The sequence below is a fragment of the Diabrotica virgifera genome, chromosome 4 (genome assembly GCF_917563875.1).
Source record: "Diabrotica virgifera virgifera chromosome 4, PGI_DIABVI_V3a".
Classification (NCBI taxonomy): domain Eukaryota; kingdom Metazoa; phylum Arthropoda; class Insecta; order Coleoptera; family Chrysomelidae; genus Diabrotica; species Diabrotica virgifera.
Genome location: NC_065446.1, coordinates 35,924,996 through 35,937,342, shown reverse-complemented (window position 1 = coordinate 35,937,342; position 12,347 = coordinate 35,924,996). Strand labels below are relative to the sequence as shown.

General features: G+C 32.0%; 1 protein-coding gene across 2 annotated transcripts in view; it reads left to right on the top strand.

Moving 5' to 3' along the window:
* Nucleotides 1-12,347, top strand: part of LOC126882984 (probable phospholipid-transporting ATPase IIB) — a 75,720-nt gene that overhangs the window by 11,397 nt on the left and 51,976 nt on the right. For both annotated transcript variants that reach the window (XM_050648129.1, XM_050648130.1), the window contains exons 2-4: nucleotides 308-566; nucleotides 7,175-7,324; nucleotides 9,601-9,855. In XM_050648129.1, coding sequence (XP_050504086.1) covers nucleotides 308-566; nucleotides 7,175-7,324; nucleotides 9,601-9,855 — 664 coding nt within the window. The remainder of the gene's footprint in view (nucleotides 1-307; nucleotides 567-7,174; nucleotides 7,325-9,600; nucleotides 9,856-12,347) is intronic.

The window sequence follows — 12,347 nt, the reverse complement described above, 5'->3', positions numbered from 1 at the left end:
GATAGCAGCGTGCAGTCTAGGTCTTATATGTCTATGGTTAGAATTATAACATTTGGGGTAGCTCGCCATGTAAGGTTAAGTCTTTTTTTTTCGCCTAAACCTACAGGACTAATTTGGACGGAGTAAATGTGACTCCTCATCTGCAGTTAAGGGTTAAAAATGTGTTGTATTTGTAGTTTTATTTTTATTTCTGTATGTCAAAGAATGCTTTTTTATATAATATATTATAACTATATATTATAACATTCATATTCATGTTGTAAAATTTCTTCTGGCTTTCACATATTAATATAGTTTGTTGTTGTAGATGTTGGTGCTCATTCTTTGCAAAATGTTGTGCACCGAGGGAGTTAAGATCTCGCACTTTATTACTGGGAAAACCTACTCCTGGTCAATTTCCTGCAAATGCGATCAGGAATCAAAAATACAATATTATAACCTTCTTACCCCTTGTCCTTTACCAACAATTCAAATTCTTCTTGAATCTTTATTTTTTGATAATGGCAACCAGTCAATTTGTGCCTGATATTCGTATAGGATATTTATATACATATTGGGGACCATTGGTAAGTATCATCATATCTAAATATTTATATATTTTGTATTAATTAAGTCATATTTTTTGTATTAATTAAATATATATTTGTAATCTTAGTATGCCTCATTCCTTAAGGTAGGCCATACACGGACTGCTTCAAGTAGTTGAGATCGACTGCTTGAAGCAGCGACAGCGCAGTGAACTATGATCTTATATTGGCTGCCATACACATGACAGATCGAGCAGTCACAACTGCTTCAAGCTGTCGACAGCACGATTTAAGGTTCGTTCCAAGACGACACATTTGTACGATCCCTTGAACCGTCACGAAATCGATTGGACTGTTTTAATGCGCAGAATCGCCCTTGAACGGATTTCTTTCGATCCCGAACCGATTACCGGTACGTAACCCTCTTGGAACGTATTTGTGTACCATTTCAAGTTCGAGATGCGCCGGAAAAATTTTCAGTACGAGTACCACTAGTAGTTTGCTAGATGGTTAGAAAGAAATTATCATTTCTTTTTAAATAAAGATCTATCTACCTTCTTTATGAAATTTATCATTTCAACTTCCTCAGAATCGATATTTGACATAACATCACTGTCTTCTATGAAAAAAAATAATAAATTATCCATATTTTTAAGATTAATTTGAAAAAAACAGAATTAATAATTATATTTAAACGAAAATCAAGATTCACAGGTATTAATAGCGTGGATTGTGGATTATTCTATTATTGAATCATCAGCTGATCTGATAGCAGTGACTATTTAGTAAAAATGAAAACAATCTTAACTGCGCAAGTCAGTACAAATAGTTTCTGCTTGAAGGCATGTATCAAAAGGACCGTTCAGTTACCGATTTCGAAACGGTACCTGGATCGCTTGGAACAACACAGTGTACGATACGAACGCATTTTTTATAATGCTCATGTCGAGGGCAACACGAAGGACGGTTTTCATGTCACTTGGAACGCGCCTTTAATTTCATCGTGCTGTCGACAGCCCTAGAGCGACAAGGGACAACTCAGTTAGTCAATAATTGATCACTTCCGATATCGACGACGACCGCTCGAGCAGTCCGTATATGTCGCTCAGTGGTAAACTGCTGTACTCCGTGTACGGCCACCTTAAGAATATTGGCGATCATTATAAACCGGGAGATATTAACAGAAGTTCAACCACGATTTTCTAAGTCCTGCCCTTTGCAATACTGGAAGGTTAGAGAAGGTACTTACAATTTGTGGAAAAATCCACGGGTTTCCTGTGACATTTTCCTGTGAAAATTAGATTTTCCATGAAAAAAAAAAATTGGGAATTGCGATGAATTTTAAAGTCCTGCCATATCCATAGAATAACAGGACACTATTTTATAAAGAAAATTTTTTGTGCAGGACGGTTGCAAAAGGACTAAGGGAGTATACAGATATACAAACATGTAATGAAAATAATGAAATTTTCATAATTTTCCAAGTCCTGCCAACTTAATAAATTAATCATATTTATTTCAAAATGACCAAAAAAAATGTTGGCATGACGTCACCTAATGTTTAACTGCACTTGTTTCTTGGAAAATTCTGTATAAAATCTTCACTCTGGTTCCGTGATTTTCTAAGTCATAAAATAAATTTTGTTATAAAATAAATAATTTCAGTAGACATTATTCAAAATGGCAGGATGTTTAGTTACACCTTTTTTACTATATATAGTTAAAAAATTTGTAAGAAAATTCGTGGAAAATTACACGATTTTCTAAGTCATGCCATTTCGCACATATCTCAAGAAGGTTAATATAAATCTATTTTCAAAGAGGCAGGATGGTTGTATAGTTATTTCGTATAAAAAAATTAAATTGTGTGTCTATAAAATTATTTCAGGGTGTTATACAAACATATTCATATCACCACAATTTTCTGAGTCATACCATGTCGAGTATGCTTAAAAAACACTAACCTAAAACCGTTTACAACTTGGCAGGATAACCGCAAAGATGAATATTACAAAAAATTAATTTGTATATCATTAAAACAATCGTATCCTATTAAATATTATTTTCCTGAATAATGTCTCGGAATTTTTACACACTTTTCAAATCTAATAGCAAACTGTAACATCTTTATTTTAAGTGATTAGATCATATTTTTATCTAAGTAAACGCAATAAAAGTAAATAAACAATTTTTACAATTTATTGGTTATAGTAGGGAATTTACCTACCCATTATATTATACAGGGTGTCCAGAAGCTCTCATAACAAACGAAAACCGGAGATTCCTCAGATAATTTTAAGAAAATTTAACACAATTCACCTAGTTCAAAAATGCTTCCGTGGAAAGCTAAAGCTCTTTAAATATGGCGTCTTGTAATTCATCATCGTCATAATTCAACCCAGATCTATCCAATGCTGGATATAGGTCTCCCTCAGTCTTCTCCATGCATTTCTGTCCTGTGCTGTCTGCATCAAGTTTCTGTCGATCTGTTTGATGTCATCAGACCATCTGGTTGGCGGACGACCTCTACTTCGATATGCTTCGTCTAGAAGAAGCATATCGAAGTCTTGTAATTAGTTTCTTTAAAATAGCTGCAGAACGCTTTTATTTGGAAAAACGAAAACTGGTACACTTATTTATCTTCCAGAGGTCAATTGTCAAATGTCAATTATCAATTGTCAATTTTTAGTACCGGTCATAGGGGTCCGTTTTGGGTACGGAAACGGATATTTTATCGAATAACTTTTCTGTCGTAACTTTTAAGCATTTCTGACACTGGATTATTAAATTCTGGGATAGTTTTGTACTAAAAGGTACTTTTGCTTTAACTCAGAAGAATACGCAGCGTTCTAGAAAAATCGATTTGAAAAATTTTTCGTTTTTTGGTTTTTTTGAGTTTAAAAGAATTTAGAAAAATTCTATTTAGGAAAACGAAAACTGCTACGTTTATTTCTCTTCCAGAGATGAATCGATTTTATCAATTGTGAATTTCTAGTACTGGTCATAGGCATCCGTCTTGGGTAGATCAACGGATATTTTATCTCAGGAGATAAAATATCCGTTATTTAAAGACCAATAAGTTAGGACTAACTTATTGGTCTTTAAATTTTTAGACATTTTTGAGAGTAGAGTATTAAATTATGAGGTATTCTAGTACTAAAAGTTACTCTTGCTTTAAGTCGGCAAATACACCATTTTTTTAATTTTTTTAAAATTTTTTTCAAATTCAAATAAAAGGTGTACAATATAAAAATGGGTGGAAATTGCATTTTAGTGCATAACATGCATCCAAAAGTGCATAAACCTGTCAAAATCAGTGTATTAAGGGCAACATTTTGTTATTTGGGAGGTTTATGGAGTTACGAATACGCAAGCAGAACCGACCTCCGAATCACCTAGTGCCCAGAGTTGCTGCTAAGGAACGTCATCTGGAGTTTCGTGGGATATCGGCAATAAATTAAAGAAAACAGATTATTCGAGGGTTTTTGGGATGGCCGAACACGAATATGACATTACAACCGACCCTCGGAGCACCTGGTGCCCAGGGTGACTGATCTCGAATTTAGAGAGTTTTTGGAGGTCGATTCTGATGGCGTATTCATGTTCAGCAACCACAAAACTCCTCGAGTAATCTACTTGCATCACTTTAGTGTCTGAAAGTGTATATTAGTCACCCCGAGCACTAGGTAAAGATCTGTTCTAATGTGACATTCTTGTTCAGAAACCCCAAATCCACCTGAGTAATCTGTCTGTATCAATTTACTGCCGAAATTAATATATAAATATGGTACAGAAAATGCTTAACAAATAAAAAGGTACCATAAAATACCATTTTATTATAATACTAAAATACAGGGTGTCCCATTTAAGAAAACTCAGAAAATACTCATTCCGAGTTTCAGCCAACCCCGTATACTAAAATTAAACATTTTGGTATACTATTAATAACTGACAATAGTAGACTATATTAAAAATCGTTTAAACATAAATTAATAGAAGTTTGGATATCAAATCACTAACAATAGGTATAGGGTGTGAATGTTCCTACAAAATTAACAAAAAAACGTAATTATATTTTAAACTACCTCGTATAATATTTCAAAACACTATATTTTATTAAAGAGAACATCGAGTAGAATCCAAAAATGTAAAAATATACAGGGTATTCCATTAAAAAAAAAACATAAATTTGTGTCACCCTGTGAAAACGGGTAGCCCTGTATATTATAAAATACTCTTAAATCATAGTCCTATCTGTGGCCCATGTTTTACCTAAATAACTTTTTTCGTATATCTTACGACAAACGAGTAATTGGACTTTGTCTCACTAATGCCCCACCCTGTATACAAAATAACTATAAAACCATCCTGCCTCTTTGTAAATAGACTTATATTAAGATTCTTGAAATATGTGCGAAATGGCATGACTCAGAAAATAGTTGACTTTTTCACGAATTTTCTTACAAATCTAGGACTCCTGCCGTCTTACAAGAACCGTTTAACCTTCCTGCCGAGTACCGAAAAGGTATTGATTGTATTTGAGTATTATAACTTTTTAAAGGCAGGACTAAGAAAATCACGGAATCAGGGTGAAAATTTTCCGCAGAATTTTCCAAGGGACAAGTATACTTAAACATTAGGAGACGTCATCCCAATATTTTATTTTGGCATTTTGAAATAAATATGTTTAGTTTATTTAGTTGGCAGGACCTAAAAAATCATGAAAATTCCATTATTTTCCTTACATGTTTGTATACATATATACTCCGTTACCCAGTTTGCAACCCTCCTGCCCAAAAAATTTTCTTCATAAAATCGATAGTATCCTGTCTATCTACGGATATGGCAGGACTTAGAAATTCATCGCAAAACCCTATTTTTATTTTTTGGGAAAATCTAATTTTTACAGGAAAATGTCACAGGAAATTTGTGGATGTTTCCACAGATTGTAAGTACATCGTCTACCCTTCCAGTATTGCAAAAGGCAGGACTTAGAAAATCGTGGCTGAACTTCTGTATAATATCTCCCAGTCTATTATGCCATATAATACCTGCAGCAATTTCAAAATATTTCTATTGCTGTTTTTCCACTTCACGTATCTTTCATTTCTTAGGATGTGGCTTACTAGGTAGCTCATATTTCTTTCCTTCATATTATTATGTCCTTCATTTCAATATTCGGTCTGATCACAATCCCATCGTAGCTGTAACCCAATTAAAATTAAAAAGGTGATCAAAAAGAAGTCTCGCAAAAATATTGATACAGCCCAATTACAAGACGAGAAAGTTAAGGAATCAGTCAAAGACAACTGAACGAAAATTTAATTTGGGAAAATATTGGTGCAAATGTCGATGAGGGCTTAAATAAAATAGTAACAACAGTAAAAGAAATCTGTGTGAGAAATTTACAAGGCAGGTCAAAGCTAAAAAAGCAGGTTTGAATGACAGATGACATATAGAATTTGATGGAACAACGGCGACTAGCGAAAAACAACGAAACACTTCATAACAACATACAAAAAGAAATTCGACGTAAAATACGAGAAGCAAAGAGTCAACATCTAGCCAAACAGTGTCATGACATTGAAGAACTTGAAAACAGATATTGACACGTTTAACATGTATAAAAAAGTGAAAGAAGCGGCTGGTATCTTCAATAAGAAACAAACTGCATTGCTACAGGATGAACATGGTAAAGTAATATTTGAAGTAGAGGACAAACTTAAAGAATGGGAAAATTACGTCACGAACCTATTCGAAGACGATAGGAGTAGTTCACCTCCCGATATTACTAACTGCGACGGACCCCTAATAACACGCTCTGAGGTTATAAAAGCCATACAATCATCAAAAGATGGCAGAGCGACTGGTCCTGATGAAATTCCAACTGAAATATACAAGCTTATAAATGATAGCAATGTTTTACAGGCTATAACTTCGTTTTTCAATACCATTTATACCAGTGGAAAACTACCTAATGGTTGGTCTAATTCACTGTTTATAGCTCTACCTAAGAAGACAACAGCAAATACCTTTGCTGATTATAGAACCATCAGTTTGTTAAACCACTTATTGAAAATTTTTCTGAAGGTAATACATGGTCGTATCTACAATAAATCCGAGGAATACCTGGATGACATACAGTTTGGTTTCCGTAACGGGTTTGGAACGAGAGAGGCACTGGTTGGAATGAACGTACTTGCTCAAAGATGTCGAGATATATCTGTAGACATATACTGTTGTTTTATTGACTTCCAAAAGGCATGTGATCGTGTTAAGCACTCTATATTGATCGAAGCTCTAAAAGACATTGGCTTGGACGGCAGAGATGTTCCAATAATTGCAAATTTATATTGGAATCAAACAACATCAGTTTTAGTAGATGGTGTGGAATCACAGGCTCTTAATATTAAAAGAGGAGTACGGCAGGGATGCCTCTTGTCACCCCTGCTTTTCACCCCCCATGGTTGAAGAACTTGCGAGATTGGTATGGTGTTGATACAAGCATGCTATTTAGGGTGACTGTGAATAAAATTAAGATAGCTATGATGGTAACCAACGTTCTGAAAGGACATGGTACATGAATTCAATATTGTTGATAATCTAAAATGTACAAATAAAATTAATAAATATCTTTATAATTTCAGTGTTTTGTTCTTTTGGTTACAATCTCAAGAGAAGCTATTGACGATTTAAGAAGACATAAAAGAGATCAAGAAGTCAACAATCAGAAATGTAAGAGATTACTAAATGATCCCAATAAACCATACGAGACAGTTGCAGCCTATAAACTAAAAGTAAGTTATACAAATTTAATATTACCTACATATTTCATCTAATATACTTGGAATATGACTGTTAATTCGCTGTGAGTTTCGGCGGTAGCGCTCTCTCGCAGTTTGAAACTTGTACTTTTCTGGTAAAATTGGTGTATGTGAAATATTACAAAACGGGAAAAATAGATATTTATCCATAGTCCGTCCCACCTTGACTTTACAGTATAATAGTCCAGGGCAATAAGGTTTTTCCATGACACTTGAACAACCAGGGTACTGATGCGTTTTTTCGGCAGGTAATACCTATAAGAGCAAATTGTAACTATTTTCTGCGTAGGATCTGGCGGCCATTTTTATTTATAAACAATTAAGTGTCAAAAAATGGCATTTTTCACTTTTTTTCAAATCAATGGAAAACAGGGAAACTTATGGTTTTTTTAGTACAAATATCTTCGATATTATGGAAAAAGCTTTAAAATGACGTATTACAAAGTTTGATATATTCATTTATTGTTAATATAATTGCGAAAAAAGGTCGGAATTGCAAAAAAAAATTATTTTCGCAATAACTTTTGTAAAAATTAGTGTACAACTTTGAAATTTTTGTCAAATAAGGGTTCTTTGATGCTTAATATGTGATAGAAATTTCAAAGCGATTCATTCAATTGTTTAAATTTTATTCAAATTGTTTATCCCAGAGAGCATCTTTTTTGCAATAACATAAGTCAGAAGAAAATGACGTTAGAACGATTCCACAGGTGTTACATGAAAGAGCATGAGCTATATTTTCAACTTGGTTTAAAAAAAGTGAATAAAAATGCATGTATTAGTAATAAATAATTATGCAAAAGTATCGTAAATCTTTCCTTATAAACTTTTTATTTTGTTATGTAAAAAATTATACATATTTATTACAATTATTTATCAATTATGATATAGATAACATTTTTGGTAGTTGTGCACTTAAAACAGGCCAAAAAAGTTAATTTTTTTGGAAAAAGTTATTCAAAAAGTTTATAAAGAAAAATTGACGATACTTTTGCATAATTATTTATTACTAATAAATGCATTTTTTATTCACTTTTTTAAACCATGTTGAAAATGTAGCTCATGCTCTTTTATTTGACACCTGTGGAATGATTCTAAGGTCATTTTTTTCTGACTTGTTGCAAAAAAATGCTCTTTGGGATAAACAATTTGAATAAAATTTAAACAATTGAATGAATCGCTTTGAAATTTTTATCACACATTAAACACCAAAGAACCCTCATTTGACAAAAATTTCAAAGCTGTACACTAATTTTTACAACAGTTATTGAGAAAATATGTTTTTTTGCAATTCCGACCTTTTTTCGCAATTATATTAACAATAAATGAGTATATCGAACTTAGTAATACGTCATTTTAAAGCTTTTTCCATAATCTCGAAGATATTTGTACTAAAAAAATCATAAGTTTCACTGTTTTCCGTTGATTTGAAAAAAAAAGGGGAAAATGCCATTTTTTGACAGTTAATTGTTTATAAATAAAAATGGCCGCCAGATCCTACGCAGGAAATAGTTATAATTTGTTCCTATACGCTGTGAGCTCGTACGTAGAGGGGATATTTACAAATTCGCGAGCGCCAGTAGTAACAAGTCTGTAAACCTTTACCGGAAATTTGACATAAATGTCAAAGTGATGAATTTAAAATTAAAATTAAAAACATTAATTATAAAAAATATTAGTTGGTCAAAGCTGTGGTATATATTTTTACCTTAAATATACTTACGTTTTAAATACTGAATTTAAGTTTTTTTACTGTTCCGTAATATGTAATTATAAATTATTCTATTAATCTTGGCGCCATCTACACGATAATTGTGAAAGTATCCGAAGTAAGAAATTCATATTTTATCAATAAAACGTCAAAATGATTAGCAAAATCTTAAAAAAATCTATTACAATTTAATTACTTTTTTGCGTTGTAAATATTAAGCGATAACAATTAAATAATAAATTTAAAAATACCCGTTGAAAGTTGAATTAAAAATCCGCTAGGAGCGCCACCAGCGAAGCTCAGAGCGTATAGGTATTACCTGTCGAAAAATGAAGTGTCACGAACAGGGTATATTTTTGTCTTATCACCCTGGCCTATAAAGAACATAGTATAACAATGTGTCTCAGGCTATTTCTGGTCGTTACATTTTAGCACGTGTTTTTCAATTCGTTTATAATTTGTAAGTTCAGTAATTAATCTTCTGCGTTATTCGCAAATATTCTACTCTGTATTACAATAGTAATAAATAATATTGCAGGTTGGTGATCTTATCATTGTCGATAAAGATGAAAGGGTTCCAGCAGATCTAGTACTACTTCGAACTTCAGAAAGTAGCGGTGAAGTATTTGTGAGAACGGATCAACTGGATGGAGAAACAGATTGGAAATTGAGATTGGCCGTACCAGTCACTCAGAAATTAGCTTCAGATCGTCAATTATTTGAAATTAATGCAAGTATATATGCCGAAAAACCACAGAGAGATATACATTCATTTATCGGAACATTCAGTAGGGTGAGTGTCTTTTTTAATACACTTCTAGAAGAAATTAGCGCACCACCTTAAAAGTGGGTTATATGACCCTTATGTGCTCCAATGGCGAACATAAAATTTTTAATTGTGTGTCAAAAATGCATAAACCTCTTAAAACCCACCAAATTTCATTTGCATATCTCAACCGATTTTAGAGCAATGAATAAACGCCAGTTTGTAAGAAAAATTTCAACAGCCCCTATTTCGGAAACGAAGAATTTGAGGACATACGTTTATAAGGCAAACTGTCATTATTTTTTCATGCAGAATTATCCCTTAAAGTTTGCCATACTTATTTAGAAACGCCCTGTATAGAGATCAGTAGACTAAGAGTAGTACCTAACTTTTTTTTATCCAACATAAGCGAATGAATCAAAAAACATTTGAAAAAAAGCAATAAAGTCATTATTATTATTATTATTATTATTATTATTAACATAATGTTAAGAAAACATGAGGTATAGTTGGGTTTTAATTTCAGTATTTTATAAATGCTAGAATATTCCACAGGGTGACGCAAACTTTGAGAAAAAATCACAGTTTGATTGGTACACCCGCTATACAAGAACAATAGGGAACTTGCATAAAATTTTAAATTCGAAAAAAATGTTATAAATCACAACAGAACATAATTTAAAACATGTATCAAAGATAAAAAAGTTTTGTTTGTCTTTCGTTTGGCCCCTAAAGACGATTAGTCTGGGCAGATTATCGGAGAATAGGCCATTTTTGGGAAAAGTTATTTACCTGCAATTTTATTGCTGGAATCGAAGCTTATGATTATATATATTAATAATATAGGTATGCAAAGTCCGCAGATAGTGTGGTCCTTTTTTTATAAACAAAATGGCGCCCGAAAATCGTGTTTTTTTCAATTTTTGCTCTATAACTCCAAAGATTTTAACTTTACACCAAAAACGCCCAAATAAAAATTCACCGCAATTAAATTCTGCATAGAGATGTGTTTTTCCCGATTTCCTTCGACGAACATTTCCACACAGTCCATTTCCAACAGTTTAGCAACAATTGAATTGTTAATTAAAAATTTACGGTCGCTATAATAACCACAATAATTATGATACATAAGAATAACTATGATTTTTGTATAAAAAGACACTGTACCTATTTAATGTACTTTACAGAATTGCAATTGGACTATTTAAGCGGCCTCAGGAATATTTTAAAATTATAAACAATTTTTTGGCTTATAAACAAATAGAATAGGAAATCTTGGAAAATATTAAATTAAATTATATCATGAAAACAGTATTGGAAAAAAAGCGACAGGTCGCTTCTTTTAAAAGAAAAAACGTTTAATTGTGATCAGTGATTCCTGAGATACAACCGATCAAAGTTGACCGGCATTTACGGCAAAGATATAAACAGTAGCATCATAATTTTTGAACATCACCTTTTTCTTTCGGTCCTCTTTCTCCACACCAATATTCATATCTTTAAAATACTCATAACAGATATTAATATAATAAAAACTATCGATATTCCGAGTGAAAATTGCCAAAAATAGCAAAATTCCAATCAAAAATTAGGTTGGAGAAAATGTAATCTCAAAGTTCAAAATCGGTATTATTAAATGTCAAACTTGCTTTTGTTTTGTTATAATAAATTAATTTATTTATTATAACAAAAATTTTTAATTTGTTTAAATAAATATTGTTTAAATAATTATAGAGCTTTCAAATGAGAATATTTGTATTTTTAACGTTAAAAGGTACACTTGTAGTAAGTTTATCTAAAAAAAGTCTACAACATAAACAAAAATACATATGTACCTAGTTTTCTTTTCTTATAAATAAATTACCCTATTATAACAAAACAAAAGCAAGTTTGACATTTACTAATGCGTTAGTTAGATGGCTCTACTCGAGTTACTTGGGAACAAAAAAAGAATGAAGAAAATTACTCCATGGGAAGCCGAGAAAATGCATTTTTTTAACGTATACCGATTTTGAACTTTGAGATTACATTTTCTCCAACCTAATTTTTGATTGGAATTTTGCTATTTTTGGCAATTTTCACTCGTAATATCGATAGTTTTTAATATATTAATATATGTTATGAGTATTTTAAAGATATGAAAATTGGTGTGGAGAAAGAGGACAAAAATTAAAAGGCGATGGTTTAAAAATTATGATTCAATTGCTTATATCTTTGCCGTAAATGCCGGTCAGCTTTGATCGGTTTTATCTCAGGAACCACTCATCACAATTAAACGGTTTTTCTTTTAAAAGAAGCTTCCTGTCGCTTTTTTTTACAATGCCGTTTTCATGATTTAATTTAATTTAGTATTTCCCGAGATATCCTATTTGTTTATAAGCCAAAAAATTGTTTATAAATTTAAAATATTCCTGAGGCCTCTTAAATAGTCCAATTTCAATTCTGTAAAGTATATTAGATAGGTACAGTGTCTTTTTATACAAAAATCATAGTTAATCTTATGTATCGTAATTATTGTG